General features: G+C 34.4%; 1 protein-coding gene across 1 annotated transcript; it reads left to right on the top strand.

Moving 5' to 3' along the window:
* The first annotated feature begins 335 nt into the window (after positions 1 to 335).
* Positions 336 to 19,587, top strand: LOC121389014 (probable E3 SUMO-protein ligase RNF212). The gene is made up of 15 exons (XM_041520606.1): positions 336 to 410; positions 1,762 to 1,886; positions 4,500 to 4,561; positions 5,384 to 5,458; positions 6,608 to 6,664; positions 7,547 to 7,614; positions 8,334 to 8,391; positions 9,379 to 9,398; positions 10,911 to 10,951; positions 12,052 to 12,106; positions 13,731 to 13,749; positions 14,935 to 15,013; positions 16,767 to 16,818; positions 19,030 to 19,086; positions 19,468 to 19,587. Exons 2-15 carry the CDS (start codon positions 1,781 to 1,783, stop codon positions 19,469 to 19,471), a joined length of 753 nt encoding a protein of 250 aa, XP_041376540.1. The 5' UTR covers positions 336 to 410; positions 1,762 to 1,780; the 3' UTR covers positions 19,472 to 19,587.
* The last annotated feature ends 1,438 nt before the right edge of the window (positions 19,588 to 21,025 follow it).

Below are 21,025 nucleotides of genomic sequence, written 5' to 3'. Positions count from 1 at the left end.
GCTCTTGATCTTTCTTTTTTGACCGACCGTTCAAAGTTGCACACCTTTTCTCTTTGGCATTGTTCTTTGCTCCTTCAAAATTCCATAGCACCATTACCCCACCCCCGCCTGTTACCGACCACGGTCGGGCTGCTGGTGCTCCCTCGCACCTGCCAGTGCAGGCGGTCCCTCCTCCTTCCCATCCCCACCTTTCCTGTCCTGAACGGAGGAGCCGGCCAAGGCCTGCTCTTGTGCCCAGGACAGGCGTGCGCTACAACAGCTTGCTCTGAATGTGCACGAAGGCCTAAAGCCCTATGACCTGACCTGACCTGACCTGTTAGGCTATTATACTCGGCTATAGATTTGTTTTTATCAAGGGACACAACTCCTGATTTTCAGAAGACTTCTGAGGCGGCAATTCCAAATTTATCGTCTGTAATAATATTTCATCAAACAGAAGACTTAACGAATTACAAACCTATATTTATTGTTACTATGATTAATAATCTAGTTGACTAATGCAAATGTATTATTTTTAAGAAATGCATACGTTATCAAATGCTACAACAAGATTATATCTCCACCCTGCGTATTACCGTGGTAACATTTAACGCTATTTAAAAACCCACGACAAGTCGTTGCACCGTGTGCGCTAGTAGACGATGCAATTTAGTTGCGAAGCACAGCAATTACTCCGATCAAACATATTTCAACTCATGTGAAAAATGAATAAACCTGCAGTTAATCTTGAAACTCGTGATTTTGTGGAATGCGATTCACCTTTTCGTCTATCATCTATGTTTAATATTTAATTGTGTGGTCTACATTGTCAGTTTCTAACACCACTACACGTACATTAAAAAAATATATAATATTTTTGAAATATGTACAGTAGATAAACACTTTGTGTAATATTTTTAAAAAAGAAGAAAATCAAAACTTCCCAAAGCAGTTAATTAACCTTTTTAATTCCCATACACAATAAGGGGCCGTTCAAATATGAATGCTATTTTTGTCAAAATTAAACACCCTCTGTCCCTCCATAATGCTAGACCGAACACCCTCGGAATATTAAGTAACGCTTAATCGGAGCTTGCCTGCCCCCCTCCCTCCATTCACAAACAAGTGGGTGTAATATAATTCTAACATACTGCGATTTGGGATAGTGCAGATATGCATTTTAACTTGATATATAATCATTATTGTATTTACATCTAGCTATAACTATGTACTTTAAACATTGTTGCTGTGACAGAGCTTTTATAAAAAAAAAAACCGACCCAAAAACATAGCCCAGTAGTAAAGCGCTCGATCCCTGTCAGTGGGCCCACTGGGCTATTTCTCGTTCTAGCCAGTGATTCACAACTGATACATGTATATCAAAGGCTGTGGTATATGCTATTCTGTCTGTGGGATGGTTCATATAAAAGATCTCGTTACTAATGACAAAATGTAGCAGGTTTTCACTCTAAGACTATTAGAATTACCAAATGTTTGACATCCAATGATTAATAAATCAATGTGGTCTAGTGGTGTTTTGTGTAATATGTGAATTTAAAAAAAAAAAATTGGGGAGGAGGGGGGAGAATTATATTAAAGGTATATTTATTTAATAAACTAATATTACTACTGTTGCTGTCTGTATTGTTATGTTGGAAATGTTAGAACACTGTTAATGAGGAAAATTTTTCACTAAAAATCTAATATTAGATTACTGAACATTTCTATGAATATGTGTATTAAATTTTTGTTGATATTAACCTAATTTCCATTTTGTTTTAGAATATGTGAAGTTTTCTTCATGGACTGGCTTCACTGCAATCTCTGTTTCTTGCAACCTGGAAATGGCCTCAAGTTTTTCTTAACAAGTTGTGGTCACATATACTGTGCCAACTGTGTCAATGCAGGTACATGTAGCTAGACCTGTGTATATGTAACATGTCATGTATTTTTGGGGCAAGATGGAGTTCTGTGATTTAGCTGAATTGCAATGCAGGCTTTCTGCAAAAAAAAAATTTGAGTTTTCCTAGTAAACACAAAACAGATCATAAGTATACCATCTAGGTGGTTATGGGTTTGAAATCTTTTGTCAAATATTAAACAGCAATTCTATCAATATAATCTTTCTAATAATTGTAAAAATGTATTCATTAATTTTGCATTTTGACAACCCTTTCACGTTCTGCCACCATGCTTTATTTTTCTGCGCACCTCTATATTTTTCCATATTTTATGTATGAGCCAACTTCACGTCTTTAAATACCATTCTCGGTCTTAGAGGGGTCGGTCAACAAAAAAGAAAAAAAAGAAAGAAAAAAAGTATAATAGCAGTGCGTATGGAAACACCAGTAATACTGACAAAAACTTGTTTGCCACTCCAGTATTCAATAGCTTATCATTATATAATTTAATCAGTATTTTTAACAGCCTTGATTAAATCCATTTGTTTGTTTAAAAGTTTTTGGTTTTTTTAATAATGCAAACTATTTTCTCTTTTTTTGTAATAGTGTCGTCAATCTGACAGAAACCACTTATTTGCTGCTGTATTTAATTTTTGTCACATGATCAGATCGGTGATTATGTTTTTTTTTGTCTGGTATTTCATCATCAATTGCAGATTTAATACGTCATAGCTATGATTTTTTACTTTCATTCATTCTGCAATTTTTAATAAAAGAAATTATGTTAGGTCCGATAACATTGCTTATAAAAAAATCCACATGAGTGGGAGTGTTTTTCATTACAATTATGTGTCTTGGGTGATAAATAATATTTAAACCACCTTTATAAAGATAAAATTACTTTTATCAGCTAGTGATATTAATGTGATCGATTCATTTGAAGAGATAAGGGAGGGAGTTTGCGCACCTTTTAATTTCACCTAAGCAAAAACACTGGCCTTAAACTGTTATATTAAAGGCCATGGTATGTACTGTCCTTAATGAGCAACTCAAAGTGCATGTAAAAGATCATTCCTTATTGCTCTTTGTGCAGGGTCTTTGTTAGGAGTAGCATGTATGGTGGCAGTGTATATTATTTCTTTTGACCAACTGTCAGTATACATGATACATGGAATTATACATGTTCATTAGACACCAAATCAGAGGTACCCCAAAACAGAAACTCCTAGTACTAATACTATAGTTACATATATAAATGAAATAGAGATTATTATACAAGCTTGTGTGTCGTACTGATTTTACGAAATGGATGTCCGGATTTTTGTACATGAATCTTGACACAAGTTTATTATCCATATTATTATTGTTGTTTTCTTTATGAATAACAAGACCCAACTCAAAATGTTTTAGCCACAACTAGAAGGAGATGTTATGACGTCGCTTCCCAAAATTACGTCATTACACTTGTTATTACACGTGTGCTTCGTATGATTATTATTAACTTGGTTATGTTGAACCATATGGATAATAATACTTTTTATTAGTCCCCTACCAGTCTGTCCGACATATAGTTTTCCAGATGTTTTTTTAGAAAGCTTTGAGATATTGTGCTGAAATTTTTAGTATCACTTTATCATGTACTATTACAGATCAGGTTTGAGTTTCATGGTGGTTTACCCATTTTTGACAGTTATGGCCCTTGATCTTAGAAGATGTGAAAAACAATTCTCCGGAATAATTTTTCACAAAGCTTTGAGATACTGAGCTGAAATTTTGTTTATAGCTTTATCATGTACTGTTACAGATCAAGTTTGACTTTCATGGCAATTTACCTATTTTCGATGGAGTTATGGCCCTTGAAAATTAGCAATATTCAAGACTGTGGTTTACCAGGATTTTGAGATTTATGTTGACTGTGTCATTTCGAAGAATCAATGTAATTTGTACAAATACTTTTTACGAGCCATGCAGGCTCGTATGCTAGCCAAGCTAGAAAGTACTATATGATTTTTGTGAGCCTCAGACTCCCACTCTTCTCAAAATTGTACACTACATAGATGAATCTACATATGTCAAGCTTAGCCTACCCAGAGGCAATTATATGCATTCCAGAGTCAAACTTTCTTAATTAATACACAGTAAATATCAGGACTGAATGAGGTCTAGTATCTGTGAAGGTGTGAAGATCGCTAATTTGTTGCACTTTGTCGCTGTTTAAAATAACTCTTTCGTGGAACAGGAAACAATGACTGTGGCCACTTACATTTTGTAATACAGGTATTTTAACAATTTGGGATAAAATTTTGGTGGCCATTGGTCACGTTAGACAGGTGGATGCTTATTATGAGTACATTTGCATTAAAACTTGTTTGACAGGAGGAAAAGTGGCCACTTATGGCAGGTGACCACTAATTACAGGTGGCCGCTAGGACAGGTTTGACTGTATATAGCATGAACTTGACTAAACTGGCAATGTGTAAAATAATTAAATCTTTTTGGTCAAATAAAATGTTTTTAGATTGTATTTGTTTTAAAAGCTTTCTAATTTTCTATGTCTGTCTAAAATATTTCTGTTTGATAGTGTACTAATAAATGTATCATGTGCATTTTGTCTTTCAGGCACTAAGGACAAGTGCAAAATGTGTGCTGCCAAATGTTCCACTATTCCGCTGACCGGGAAGGTTCGTATTGTGCAATGAAATATTCAAATGTCAAGTAAATGATAGTTGGTAACTGGGTCAGGCAGAGTAACTAGAATAAGTGTTTTATTGCTAAAATTTAACTTCATACCAAAAGCAGTGACAGTCACGTTTGAATAATTATTACTTAGGGAAGGAGGTAAAAAAAAAAAAACCCACTTCTAAAGCACAACCCACTAGAGCACATTGATGTATTAATCATCGACTATTGGGTGTCAAACATTTAGAAATTTTGACATATAGCCTTAGAGAAAACAGGCTGCATTTTCCATTAGTAGCAATTAATCTTTTATATGCACCATCCCACAGACAGGATAGCACATACCACAGTCTTTGATATACCAGTGGTGATGCACTGGATGGAACGAGAAATAGTCCATTAGGCCCATGCACTGACGGATCGATCAGACCGACTACACATTAAAAGAGCACTTTACCATTGGGCTATGTCCTACTGCCCCCATCCCCCACGCACACACAACCCAAGAATGAAAGGTGTGATTAGGATTGGATTGGATAACATATTAATGTGCCTATGTGGCGACAGCGGGTTTCCTCTAAAAAAACGGTGTCAGAATGACCATATGTTTGACGTCAATAGCCGGTGATATGATAAAAAATCAATGTGCTCTAGTGGCGTCGCTAAATAAAACAAACTTTACTTTTACTTTATATCCAATTAAGGTACAAGCACGTCTCTCCTGGGCACAATCTCTGACTTCGCCAGTGACTGGGTCTGGGACATGTGATTAGGGGACAGGTTAATAAGTTCAAATCATTTGGTATAATTGCAATATCTTTCAGCTGAAAGCAGATGTTGAAGTGTTCTTCACAGACCCAATGGATCTTTTGAAGAAATACCAAAAACAGGTCACACAGGTCAGATTTTCAACAATATATCAGAAATAGAAATAAGGACAAGTACATCTAGAAATCTACTTGTCCACCAATATTTTCAATTGTCCAAATAAATGTTTTGTTTTATTCAAGTACAAGGAACATATTTTTGATGGCTCAAAATTAAACTGCATTGAACATTTTTACTTGTTAACTGGACAACTGCTGAGGTACATTTTGCTTCTTCAAGCAGATTTTCACTTGTAAGGACAAACGGACAAGTGCTTATTTCGAACATTGAACATAGTTTATAACAGCTTTGTGAGGTTAGTTCTAGCTCATTATGAAATTAATTGTTTTTATAAATTATTAATAGAAAAAACCCAATTGTATATATTGGGCACTGTAAATCTTTGCATTTTCAGCGATAAATTAAAATGATCTAGGTATGACTTATGTGTAAAAAAAAACAACCTATTATTACTCATCTTAGGTCAGGTGAAGTCATAGGGTCTAATGTCCGCCACATTCAGAACAAGCTATTTTCTTACACACCTGTTGGTCAGAACATCATTCATTATTTTTAATAACACATACTTGTTATCATATGTACATATGTTAACAATTTCAACACATACAACTGGCTGCTCCTAGGTGGTGTCCAGGTCACCAATGCCATACCATCCAATGAAAAAACAGCATGGTCGAAATCGATTACACTGTGATGTATAGTTAACCTGACAATCATATGTCTGTGACACATAAGTTTTACAAATGCAAGGGCTGTAAATAACTTTTAATCAAGAAAGATATTAAAATTTGCTTAAAACCAGATTTTTGAGGATGTGTAAGAAATAGAATACATTCATGTCTGTTAAATACCATTTATCTTACAACTCGTTTAAAAATGTATCCTCGCTTTCGTGTGTTAGATACATTTTAAAACAACTTGTAAGATAAATGGTATCCAACAGCCACTCATGTATTAATCTCTATGTAGCACACGCCTGATAAATATTGGTAAACAAGAAAATCCGTAATTTGTTTTGATGAGTATGTATACCCAACACCTAAGAAAAAAAGGGATTCCTCAGATTATATATTATTTAAAACCAAAAATATCTCTAGTTTTTTGTCATATTAAATACCTTATTACTTAGTCAAACTGGGTTTTTTTTTTTTATTCTACAGGTTTTTGACTTTCAGAAAAATCACAGAAAAAGACTTATGTCACACATTCGTGATAAAGTAAGTACTGTTTGGTTATTGTTAGTCCCCTACCGGTCCAACCAGAAGGGACTATAGGCTTTGTCTTCATCCTTCTGTCCGTCGGTCTATCTGTCCAACATAGTTTTTTGGATGGTTTTGTAAATATGGAAATAAAATTCCATCTGGTCTGGGAGGGGAAGGATCTGAGAATTTACTGTTGTTGGATTATTATTATTTATTTATTTTGATTGTAATTAGCAAGCAGTTGTATACCTAAATAAGATAACAGGTTTGGGATTGATTTCTAATAATATATGTTTTTAGATGATCTCTCAATGTACTTTTGAAAAGATTTAAAGACAAATCTTTGAAAATACAGAATATACAAGCCTCTGAGAATTAAAAATTGGGGTAAATCATTTGTGCATTACGCAAAACCAAATTCAGGTAACCCATTTTGTTTGTATCAGGGATGGGAATTCTCCTCGGATCAGCTGTTTTCCTCTCGTGGAACATTGCATTTCCTTGCATTTTAATCGTCCTTTCCTCCAAAATGTGTCAGATGGCACAGATTTTAACCTAAGATTTCAAAAATTTCCGGAACCCCTCTAGATTTCCTCTTTTTTTTTACAGTTCACCAATTCCCACCCCTATGGTATGTAACCTGTCATGACACCATATACATGTATTGATGTCCTGAATGTAATATGTGAACAAAACATGGGTTACATGAAACTAGACTTGCATGATCATTGCGTGAACGAAAGAATGATTCTCGCAGGTTTCAGAGGCTTGATATTAGGTGATGGTGAAGAGAAACTTTGGGTAATTTTATTAAATTCAAAGAATTTGAAACATTAATTTTAGTATTCCATCATGGCAGAAATCAGAACTAACAATTGTTTATCTTATTCCGAATAGCTGCTGAAGCAGGACGAACATGCAAGAAAAACTGAGAAGTATGGAATGTCAATTCAGAATCTAGAAAGGTAGGCAAACTCGTACTTGTCCGTTATTTGGATGTTTTAAAAAAGAAAAATACTATAACTTTATTTCGTTCTATTGATGCAAACTGAAATATATTTAGTTAAATAGTTTATTATACAATCAAGTCATTTATGTTGTTTTACAAGTCAGGTTGATGAAAGCGAAGCACCTTGTCATAAATTAGAGCGTTTGTATAGAGGAGATGGACGGAGCTGACGTCACTTCGCCCCAAGCTATACCACCGGACGTCTCAAAAACGAAACAAAATGGCTGCCCCCAGTTAGCAGGAATAATCATGTTTTTTTTAATTTATTTTAAAATTACGCGTTTTTCATTTGTTAAAGTGTCAGTATGTCTTGGTGGTCCGGGTATGCATCTTTACAACACATAAGGCTCTTGTTCGAGTTGACCCTACCTTTAACAATGCCAGAAGTAACTTCTGAACACTCTCCAAAGTGGTCAGACAAAACCCACAGCTAAAAGCTGATGGGATATGGCAGGTGTGTTGTACAGATAGTCACAAGTTGCTGTTGGAGAGACAAGGACTGGCATGTGGAGGTGGACAGCGAAAGACGTTGAAAAATAGGAGGAGCTGCCAGTTTGGGAAGAAAGGAGAGACAGGAAAGGGGGAAGTGGGATAAACAAAAATATATAATAATAATAATAAGTTGATATTTTCTTACTTTCTAATAATAAACTTTGATGTCTTCATGTTTTTCAGAGAAATAATTAAACTGAGAGAAGAAAATTCATATTTAAAACGCTTGATATCTGAAAAGGTGAGTATTTTATTATAAATGCAGGAATAAATATGTACGGCTCAAGTCATGTACCGTAAGCCCTATTTTATTCGTTGAAGTTTTTCTTATTTCTGTTATTTTTCATCAAGCAAGTTACATGTATCAGTTCTATATGTATCTCAAAAACCTCTTGACCAGAATGATGAGATTTTTTAGTCGATGGGAGCATATATTATCAACAAGTTCCAAAATATGTAATTAATACATCCTTGTGTATTGCAGCCACCTTGGATTACACATTATTATTAAAGAAATCATATGTAATGTTTTATATCATTAACTCCTGTTGACTAAAACTTGTGAAATTTGGTGGAATGTACACACATACATGTATGTTACGGTACCTAAAAGTAATAATTATAATTTAACCTCCATTCATATTTGTGTATATTGACCATCTTGAATTATGCAAACTATAATTATTTGTTTTTCTCAAAAAACTATTTAGTCAAATGATTCAAAATATGTTGGCTAATAGAGAAACACAAGGACTTTTTAATTCTTGATTCACTTTGGATTTGAGTAATTTCCACTTAAGTCTAATCTGCCAAATGAAATATTTCAGCAGATATGCTCATAATGTCACAGATTTCAAAGTTGTTCTGTTGAATTAAATTTCAAGATGCATGTCTGTAAGTTATTTGGTTTCAAAGCAATAGACAGTTTAATATTGCATCTTTCAGCGTGTGGCAAAAGTTAACTTTTTCAAAATTGGTACTTCAATTTTGGGTTTTCCTGCTCTGATGAAAACATTAAAAATAAATGAACCTTTGTATTTTTTAATGGAAATATCTTTGGTTTTCGGGGAGAGGGGGAGGGTGGTCATCTTCTTTTTTAAATCTCAATGAGTCGTATGACAGTCATTGTTTACTTGTTCTGTGAATGTCTTTTTTAAATTAAAAAATATGACTTTATATCCCTCAATTTTAATTCTGCTTTGCTATTTTTATTTATTTTTTTCACTAGGGTCTAGGAAGTCATTCAAGGTTGATATGTTTTTATTTGTTATAATTATAAAGCTTATTTCTTTGTGTGTTTTTTCAACGTTGCTGTTAAAATAACTGTTTTCTCAAGTGGGTTGATTTTGGCATGATATGGTAAATGTCTGTTTTATTGCTACACTATTGTTACTATTCCGATGGAAAGAAATGTGGGAACACATAAATAGTAACAGGAAATATTGACTGTAACTAAAACTCTCATCCAGTGTCAGGAAGCTAATGATGTTGCTGACATTCAACCCCATATTAGTGACATTCAAGCCCTGTTATATCTTTTTCTTACACACCTGTTGGTGAGAACATTATTCGTGTACGTTAGATACCATTTACCTTACAACTCATTGTTTAAAAACGTATCCAACTCTCTTTCGCTCATTAGTAGTTTTAAAACAACTTGTAAGATAAATGGTATCTAATGACTGCTCATATAGTAATTCTCTATGTATCTAATACAGACATAACTACACTACATTTGATCCAAAATGTCATGTGTTCCTTTATTTCTTTTCATCAATATATGTTTAAATTTAAAAACAAATTGTAACTAAGCTGTTTTGACATATTTTTATAAATTTTTTAAAAATAGATTGTTTTAAATGCAGTATATGCTTTGAATTCTAGCAGTTAGTAAATTTTCACAGTATTGTAATAAATACTGATCTTACAACAAATTGAACTATAAATTAACAAATACTTTTTTGTTGGTGGCTTTTTTGTTGTTGTTTTTGCATCCTAACTACAAAAGAACACTTTGATAATTGAACGTCTTCCTGGTGAATTGGATTTTTTTAATCAACAGCTAAATCGTGAATTTTATATTCTCTATAAATACCACAATAGTGACTGATATCAGTCTTGTATATACAACTTTAATAGACTCCATAATATATAGTCTTGTGGGATAGAAAAAGTACACCCGAGGTGGTGGAATTTTGACCTGGGACGAGGCTTAACGAATCCCAGGGTCGACATTTTTCCACCACCAAGGGTGTACTTTTTCTATCCCACCTGACTGCATATGGTGAAGTCTTTTTCTCCCATCCATTCGATAAATAAACCATTATTTTATATGAACAAACAAAGATGGCTGAAAAAGTTACGTCTTTATTTGACCGTTTTATCATAAATAATCTACACTATCATATTTGCTGTGTCTGTTTCATGTGTTAAATGTAATTTAACACTACAAATTAACAAGATAGGTTTTATAAGGAAGGTTTTAATAACAAAATATTGATCTAAAACTAACCAACTCGCATTGATATGATGTCATATATTACCAATGCCCTAATACTCCCCAATGACGTCATAGCCATATAAGACAGATTTATTCCGCATGGGCTGACATCATGTAATGGGTCTATCTTGCATGGCTAGGGATGGGAGAAAAAAAGATCCAGTTTTAGCTATGGCTTTACATGTAGATTATATACATATATATTTAGCAGTGTTGTTATTTGTGAGCTGAGCTGCTATATTTTAAGTAATCTATTTTAGACAGGGAACGCCTGCTAAACTTTCATCACCTGTGCACCGAGGTGAGTTTATCACAAATATTTTGTGTACTATCTTTTTCTTACCCCCTCCCAATTAATATAATATTTAGAGGTCAAATGATCAACATTATTCTCACCAGTGTACAAACCATACTCTTTTTATTTGTACCCACCTAAAAACATGCATAAAATGTTTTGACTTAAGGAATATTTTTATCGTCAATTTTTGTATATTTAAGAGTGTTTACTGACATTAACCAGTGATAAAGTGTTCACCTAATGCATGGTCAGTCTATGATTGATCCCATTTGGTGGGCCCATTGGGCTCTTTTTCATTCCAGCCAGTGCACCACAACTAGTGTAACGAAGGCTGTGGCTTGTATGGTCCTGTGTAGGATGATACATTTAAAAAGTAAAAAAAGAAAAGTTTGTTTTATTTAACGACACCACTAGAGCACATTGATTTTTTATCTTGTCAAACATATGGTCATACTGACACTGTTTTTTAGAGGAAACCCACTGTCGCCACATAGGCTACTCTTTTACGACAGGCAGCAAGGGATCTTTTATTTGCACTTCCCACAGGCAGGATAGTACAAACCATGGCCTTTTTTGAACCAGTTATGAATCACTGGTCGGTGCAAGTGGTTTACACCTACCCATTGATCCTTGCGGAGCACTCACTCAGGGTTTGGAGTCTGTATCTGGATTAAAAATCCCATGTCTCGACTGGGATCCGAACCCAGTACCTACCAGCCTGTAGACTGATGGCCAAACCATAACGCTGGTGATACATTTAAAAGATCTCTAGCTGCTAATTAAAAAGAGTAGCCCATGGATGGTGGCTGTGCGTTTTCTCTCTAAATATCTCTGTGATTCTTAACCATATGTTAAAATGTGTCGAGTGTGCCGTTAAATAAATACACACACACACACACCCAGACCCTGGCCTATGAATTTGACCCCTGGTCAAAGTAAGGTCGTTTAGATTTTGGTTAAAGCCTTTGAGAATTATTTGATGGATGGCTACCATTGTTAGTATAGCTATTAACCAAGTCATGGTGCACACATCCACAAATGTTTTATCTACATATTTTATTTTATATATATATATATATATATATTGTTTTTTTGTTGAATAGCCTCACCTGGAATATCTCCACTGCCGTATCTTAACAGAATCAACTCAGCTTTGCAGTGAGTATATTATCGTTTAGTTTTACACCAAAGTGTAATCAATGTTCACATTTATCAACATTTTCACACGTACAAAGTGTATTCCTGCTATCGTCCTAAAAGCATATTTATATAATGTTTATTTTTGTAATGTTTTTATTTGGTTAAAAAGTGAAAATATTGATAAATGTAAAGGTCTTATAAAAGTTTTGGGTTTTTTTCTTTCATCTCTCACAGTTTAAGACTATAATTTTCTATTGTGAAAAGAGCTAGGCTGGTTTTGTACTTAACACTAAATGAATGTGATGTAATAGGATATGATGAAAACAGTCAAATTGTTAATGAGTGCTCACCCTCTTGAACACTGCACTGGTTTTTGTCAGTTAAAATTTTGTTTTGTTTAATGACACCACTAGAGCACATTGATTTCAAACATTTTGTAATTTTGACATGTACATTTTGTCATTAGAAGCAACGGCTCTTTTATATGCACCATCCCAAAGACAGGATAGCACATACCATGGCCTTTGATATACCAGTTGTATGGTTCTTGTCGGGAGAAGTGACTTTATTTTTGGATGAATTACAAACTAATGTACAGATGCTTGTCTTGAAATTGAAAGGGGGTGTTGCTGGCTGTAGCTCAGTGGTAGAGCCCGCACCCAAGATGCATACGTCATGGTATGTACTGTCCTGTCCATGGGAATGTGGATATAAAAGATCCTTGTTGGCTTTATCTGTAGGAGTAACTTATGTGGTGACACTAGGTTTTGTCTCTATTGACCACATGTCGAAGTTATCATCTTAGATATCCAGGGAACATCTTGTTTTCAAAATCTTGATTAGCAATATTTCTAGTCAATTCAAAGTTGTGTAGTGATCTCTGAAACTTGCATAGAGAATCACAATGCGATATAGAGCTGGGCAGTATTGAAATTTGAGCTTCGGTACCGATATAGGTATTTTGGGGGTGATTTATCTCGGTATCGATACGGTATTCGGTATTGACACAATATTGATACCGATATCAAGCGGTATCTTCAGTATACTCGGCTTTAAATGCATACTCTAGTTAAGTTATACCTGCTAATTTCATCAAAATAAAATTAAATTCCATACTCAAGTCTCTCATCTGATTTATTACCCAACCCATTTTCAGTGTTTCTGCCAGAAAGAAATTTTTGGATATGGCACTATGGAATTGAATGCAACCACAGTCAATAGGGGGTATTTGGGGCCTCCCACAGAAAGAAAATAAGTTAAGTTTAGGGTTAGGGTTAAGAAAATTACACAGTAATGATAAGATTAACTTAAAAAAAAAAAATCTGCAAAACAATTTGGGTATGGCACCATACCCATTTTACCCTCTGGCAGAAACGCTGGTTTTGCGTTCGTCAGATATATTGTTAGTGTTTTAGGCTACTAAATGGCGGAAAACATTTCTTAATCCTGAACTTTTGGTATTTTAAAATTTCCATGGTACGGTAAATCGGTGTTGACATGATACCGATACTGGACGGTATATATGGTATACTGCCCAGCTCTAATGCGATACTGAACAAAATGTTCCCTGAGCCCAAAAAACATTCGTTTAAAATTTACTCAGGTGATGTTAAACAAATATTCCTTTCCTTTAAATTTGCAGGTTACAGTTCGGCTCTCAGGTAAAGTAGCTTTGAAATAATGTAAAGCTCACACAAAAGTCCATCTCACAGGGAATGCCTTTTTTCATACTATCGAATTTACTACAAGTTATTTATTTCTGAGCCCATTGTTTTGTAAATTGCACACAAAATAGTTTTTTTTGTTATTTCCAAAACACTTTTATTGTTCTTCTTATGTCAAATCAAACTGAAATTATTTACCAAAAAACACATTTTCATCTGGTTCAGATATTTTATTTTCACAATCAAGCACTATCTACAACATGCACTGCACTGTACAGTGATTCTGTTGAACTTGTTTGAAAAACAATAAAACAAATTTTAAACTGGTTCAACATAATACTGGTAACTAGTATCACTTTAAAGTAAAAATCTATAAAATCTGAAGAATTTAAATGAGATACACATCTGGGTACATGTATATACATTATCCAACTTCACCTTTAATAAACGAAAAGATAATTATTTAATGACACCACAAGCCAAAAATAATGCTACATGTATGCAAAGGCAGTAATAAACCAAATAACTTCTGGCTGGGTCAGAGTTTGAGGTGCACTGAACTTTTGATAGAATAGTTAATAGCAAAAGTCCTGTGATTGGTGATAAATGTAAGTGTGTTGGTTGTAAAAAAAATAAGTAGTTCCATCTGGGCAAAACATGTAGTCAATTTTATTTCATCTAGTACCACTGTTAAATAGCCTTGTGATTGAAACAAGGTATTGGGTACCTGTGAAAAATACAGTACTCAAATTTTGTGCAAAACTAGGGTAGTCATAGATGCTACCCATTACCTCTGAAATTAATAGCTTCACCCCCATTTTTTTCTGATTCTCTTTAAGTGAGAGGGGTGATATTTTTCATATCTGTGGTGTATATGTTGATTGATACGCTGCAGGTAGGAGTCATTGCCACATACATGTATGTTACTATTGTCGTCTATGGGATTTGATTTGGTGGTATACACCCCATTGGGTTACTCGCTTCAATTTTAAAATAAAAAGATACGATTTTGAATTATTTCTTAACTTTTTAATAATTTTAGGGAGAAAACTACGAATTGGTATTTAAAATTGAATATATATGCATCAAACCAAATTTCAGCCGCCCAAAAAACAAACCCAGATTTGTTTTGTTTTTAGATACCTATGCAGTTAAGTATAGATTTTAAAGTATATTTTTCAGGTTGGTGGAAACACACCACCATGTTCTATAGCACCTGGTAGAGTGTCTGTTCGGACACCACCCTGTAGTGGAAGAATTGGTAAGAAAACTTGCTTATGCAGGGTTTTATTTCTACAATTTGGTTTGACAGCCATGGACATTTTAGTGTCGTTTTACAATTGGGAATTTTCAGTTTTCATTTCAAAAACATCTTTATTGAATTTAAAAGAACATTTATTTGTATACTGATGGAAAGAAATAAAGGATCACACAGATAGCAACAAGAAATAATGACTGCATCAAAACTCAATTCATATTGTCAGAAGTTGACTGAGAACACTATAGACATTCAATCTCACATTACAACTTGGTATGAAATACAGACATTATTATGCTAGTTGTGAATTAAATTTAGTCTACAATTTCATGTGTTCCCTTATTTCTTTTCATCAATATATTTATTAGTCCCCTACCAGGCCAACCGGGTCTGTCCCACATATAGTTTTCCGGATCTTTTTTCACAATGCCTTTAGATATTGAGCACACATTTTGTATATACCGGTAGCTTTATCATGTACTGATACAGATCAAGTTTGATTTTCATGGCGATTTACCCAATTTATATTTGCATCTTTGAATGGTCATTTCAATGCATGTTAAACAAATTTGAAAGGTATTAAATTATTTCTTTCTTAAAGAGACATTAAAATGAATATGATTCCCTTAAGAGTGCACCGAATAAGGTTATGGTAGGTGATACCTTTAATTGTGCGGTACTCTTGTTATGTAAATATATTTGGATGTAACTAAAATGATGAAATGTTAAAATGTTTGTTTTGATCAATAATGGTCAAGAACACTTCATGTTTTACATGTATCTGAATGGAACAAATTGAGCTCCCTTGTTTTTTCAGTTAATTAATTAACAAAAGGCAAGGCATTGTTGTAATTTATCTGTGGTGTATAATATACACATAATATGTTGATTAACAGTGTGCTTCTACCATTGTCATCCATTGTATTTGATTGGAGGTGTGCCGTTTGAAAATATCATACGAGTAATAAATCACTCGCCACATAAGGTCCGAGCTACTGATTAGCATATACAGAAAACACGTGGAGTATAGGATGTACATTGACAATGAACAGCACAAACATAAATGCAAATGATCCCAATTTACAGTCACAATAATAACTTAAAAACATGTATCAAATACTGAGGCCAGCTGGGATTAAACCATCTTCTATCCAAAGACCGGCCTCGGTGGCGCAGTGGTTAAGCCCTCGAACTACAGGCTGGTAGGTACAGGGTTCGCAGCCCGGTACCGGCTCCAACCCAGAGCAAGTTCTTAAGAGCTCAGTGGGTAGGTGTAAGGCCACTACACCCTCTTCTCTCTTACTAACCACTAACCAACTAACAACTAACCCACTGTCCTGAACAGACAGCCCAGATAGCTGAGGTGTGTGCCCAGGACAGTGAGCTTGAACCTTAATTGGATATAAACACGAAAATATGTTGAAACGAATGAATCTTCTATCCAAGCAATGCGCTGTCACCATATTTGACGTGGACTATAAAAACGTTCCTGAGATTAAATTAAGGTGTGCAAGTGCAATCGCACATATCAGATGTGAAGGGATTGGTATGGACTCTAAATAGGACACCATTATTCTGCCTTCAAACGTAATGTAAAAGTTCTTCAGTTTTCTACTCACTATACACCTCCCACCCCTGTTGTTCACAAGCTAGATGGTGCTAGACTTGAGGAATGGTGCTGCACCATGCTAAAAACAAGCTAGAGAAAACTAAATGTTTTTTCTTTTATTAATGTTTTGGTACATGTTTTTCACAGGAACTACTCGTGCAACTCCGGTACACATGGATACGCAGCAAAATACACCTCTGTGAGTAGAAAACTTTGAAATTATAACTAACTGTTGATGAACTGTCTGCCTGAGAAAGCATGCTTGAACCTTAATTGAATATAAATGCAATTTTTTTTTTTATATCATGTTATTGAAATAAAATTAATTAAAAAAATGTCTGAAAAAAATGTATGCATCGGAAACATTCAAACCAACTTTCACTCATTCTTCTCACACCTGGGTGAAACTTGTGAAAGATATTTTTTTTATCTTTAAAAAACAAAAAAAACCACATTCAGTATTGACTATTTGTATTATATGTGTTTGTCCATAATGATATTTTAGATATACACATGCTGTTAAATTTGTCATTTATATGGTTTATAATTTCTAAATAGATCAGGTTTTGGTCATGTTTGGATTGCTTTGCATGTTGGAGATGTAAACTTTTTAATTGTTAATAGCTACATTTTTTCTCATTTAAAAAGTGTTTTTAAACTCTTAATTCACAAATAAATATACAAGATTTGCATAGTTATCACAAAACTAAAACTTATTTGTATTTACTGCACTAAAACAAATTATTTGAAGAGTATGTTTATTGAAAATCTAGTCTGAGATACTGAGTCGAGTTGGGCTTATATCACATGACCTATATTTTTGCTCAGTAACCGAAAATATAGAGATTTATCTAGTCATCATATCTTGCCACTGTATACAGTGATTGCAGGATAAAATGTTATAAGAACATAACATCTGGATATACTTTATCTTCATATGAGCAAACAATTAAAAAAAAGCATAAAGGTTTAAATCTATGCACTGTATGAATGTCAAACAAAAGAGACATGTTTTCGAAGGAGAGAACAGATGAGACGTGACACCATTCACAGTAAATGTTGTTTAAAATAATGTTAGGAGTTAAACGATAATACTCGAATATTTGGTGCACCAAACACAGAACTATGTCGTAGTTGCATTTGTATTCATCACTAGCTGAACCGAATACACGAATACATATATGAAACACTAACCATACAATTTATGTTTCTAATTCAAACTAACCAAAATGCAATACTGATTCGATTGTTTTGATAATGTTCGGATCGGTTTTGTAATAGACCAAGCCATAGACTAATCCTTTTTTTATTCAACACATTGGACTGGTACCCTACGTGTACCTTGATTTCGCTTCTGTCAAAAAAGCAAAGAACAAACCCACCCATGATTAATCAGTTTTGACTAAAAAAAAAACCCAATCTGTTCTTCCTTTCTGCAAAACCTACATATTAGTATTCGTTACCTCATACCAGCCTCGGTGGCCGTGGTTAGACCATCGGTCTACAGGCTGGTAGGTACTGGGTTCGGATCCCATTCGAGACATGGGATTTTTAATCCAGATACCGACTTCAAACCCTGAGTGAGTGCTCCGCAAGGCTCAATGGGTAGGTGTAAACCACTTGCACCGACCAGTGATCCATAACTGGTTCAACAAAGGCCATGGTTTGTGCTATCCTGCCTGTGGGAAGCGCAAATAAAAAATCCCTTGCTGCTAATCGGAAAGAGTAGCCCATGTAGTGGCGACAGCGGGTTTCCTCTCAAAATCTGTGTGGTCCTTAACCATATGTCTGATGCGATATAACCATAAATAAAATGTGTTGAGTGCATCATTAAATAAAACATTTCTTTCTTTCTTTCGTTAACTCCTATTCTGATCATGTATCATATTCGCCACCATGTGTATTCGTTACACCCCTAAATAACGGCATGTGGAATTACAATGTGGAACATGTCTTAGTACCTGTTTGTTGCAAATCACATCATCATTGAAGCCATTTATATATTATATCAAGAGAAAAGGTGTTTCTCTACTGTTTGTTGTCCATTTATTATCTTATGCTGAATTAATAATTTGGCTGTACATTAATTGCCTAAAATACTACATGATGTACCTCTTTACACTCGAACTCTTTTAAAATAGAGGCAACTCTCTTCTTAATTGCACATTCAAGATTCCAGTCATCATCTTTGAGCCAAAATATGTTGTCGTAACACCTTTATGATCACTGGCTATCAAAAAGTGCCAAAATTAAATATTTTGCTGTTTTTCCTCATGTACCCATTTTTGTAGAGCTGATTATGTGACAGCTTTTTGACTGAATTATGAGCCTGTAGCCTTTATACTGAGAAAACTATTACTTTTTAAAATGTTTTTTGTTGGTGTTTTTTTTTTCCTTTTTTTTACTGCAGGTCTGTTCCACATCCTATTAATTTTGCAACTCCTTCTCCATCGAGACCCGGCATCAGGTAGTGTAATAGTTTATTCAGGTTCACCTGTCTTAAGTGGCCGCATACAGGCAGGCTGCAAATTTAGTATGATTCTGTGCTTCTGCAAATCCCATTTGCCTTTACCACTGTATTAATAAAAAGAAGACATTTTATCTATAGTTGATGAACATTTTTCATAAAATTTTCACGAAATGTTTAGTAAAAACAAATATTACAGAGTTGGTATAGTTTTAAAACTAAATCATGTTTTAATAGGAGTTTTAACATTATTTAGTCTATAGTTACATGTCATTCAGAATCAATTTAACGTTAGCAGACTAGTATACATCAGTGAACAGGTCTGAGATAAAATTAAAAAGAGTTTCTTTAAGAATTAATAATTGTTAACTTTGTTTTCAGGTAACAGAAATTCTGTGAGATCTACTCCCAACCCAAGTGTCAGAGACAGCGAGAGCGAGAGCTAGCAATATTTTGCAACTTGATATTCATTCATTGATGTCAAATAAAGTTTGTTACATATTTTTGACTGTATTATATTTTTTATGATTTTGTGGAGATTTTTAATTCATATGCATATGATAACGGACATGCATATAGTAAGCAGGGTCTTGTCTACAAAGATCACACTGTCTCATTCTTTCACATCTAAATGTGGAATGAAATGTTTTATTTACGGTTATATGGCGTCAGACATATGGTTAAAGGGACATACCCTAGTTTTTAAGCACTAAGGCATATTTTTACTATTGGAGCCGTTTTGGATAACTGAAATCATACTTTACTTAGATTTTATTGTTTAGATTATCAATTTCCATACATTTGAAGTATTTTTGGTCATCCTAGTGTTTTTAATATCACAAAATGCATTTCTCATATTTTTAAAAACTCAGTGTGTCTGAGAATAACGGCGATGGAGTCCAGTTTTAGTCTATTTTTAGAGGGTATTTCACCATTTCAAAGTCACAGACTCATGTTTCACTCAGTTGTAATTTTATCCAAATGTGTTGCAGGTTTATAGATTAACTGAACTTAGTGTTAATTTTCACGGGTTGAAACTAGGGTATGTCCCTTTAAGGACCACACATACATTGAGAGGAAACTCGCTGTCGCCTCTTCATGGGCTACTCTTTTCGATCAGCAGCAAGGGATCTTTTATATGCACCATCCCACAGACAGGGTATACCTTTGATATACCAGTCGTGGTGCACTGGCTGGAACGAGAAATAGCCCAATGGGCCCACCGATGGGGATCGATTCCAGACTGACTGCGTATCGAGCGGACACTTTACCACGGCTACATCCCGCCCCCATCTAAATATGGTGCAAGCATTGAACAACTACCGAGCAAGTCTTAAGAGACTATCTTATTATTGTTCCAGATCAGGTAAAACTGCTGTTACAGATTGAAATAGCAACACTATAACATATATTCCTTCTGGCCTGTGTTGGATGTAGCCTACAGGTATAGAGCACTCTCCTGGGCAGGCATGAATCCAGACCACACACACACACACACCCCCACCTCCACCCCTAAGGACAACAATTTTTGTTTCACTTATTTTAATGAGTGAGTGAATGAATGTTAAATGAACGCCCCTGTTAAGGGTTCGTATGTTTGTCTTAAACTTTGACATAAAGATACACATTATCTCAAAAGACTTATGGTATGTGGTCCCAAATGACATATTTGCTATATATATTTCTTGAAGTTGAAACATATTCCCAGTAAAATATAACAATTTACAAACTCAATAAAATTATTTTGAGAAACAATAGCCAAGGCCATATTTTAAATTAACATATAAAAACATTTATTGTTACAAGGTACAGTAATTAGTTTTATAATTGGTATTGTCAAGTATTAATAGTTTAATCAACTTGCAAGTGACGGCCTCCGAAATTGCTGCACTTGTCAAAAACAGCTAACATTGTATGGGATTACTTAGGTGTGCTTTCA

This window comes from Gigantopelta aegis, chromosome 14 (assembly GCF_016097555.1).
Source record: "Gigantopelta aegis isolate Gae_Host chromosome 14, Gae_host_genome, whole genome shotgun sequence".
NCBI lineage: Eukaryota > Metazoa > Mollusca > Gastropoda > Neomphalida > Peltospiridae > Gigantopelta > Gigantopelta aegis.
Note: the sequence above shows the minus strand (reverse complement) of the source record. Positions and strands in the feature narration are given on the sequence as shown.

Bases quoted from the DNA above. Each gene is read 5' to 3' on its own strand.
- LOC121389014 (XM_041520606.1), top strand. From the start codon at position 1,781: ATGGACTGGCTTCACTGCAATCTCTGTTTCTTGCAACCTGGAAATGGC. The intron at 1,887-4,499 runs GTACATGTAGCT...TTTGTCTTTCAG, and splicing joins TGCCAACTGTGTCAATGCAG to GCACTAAGGACAAGTGCAAA. The intron at 15,014-16,766 runs GTAAGAAAACTT...TGTTTTTCACAG, and splicing joins ACCCTGTAGTGGAAGAATTG to GAACTACTCGTGCAACTCCG.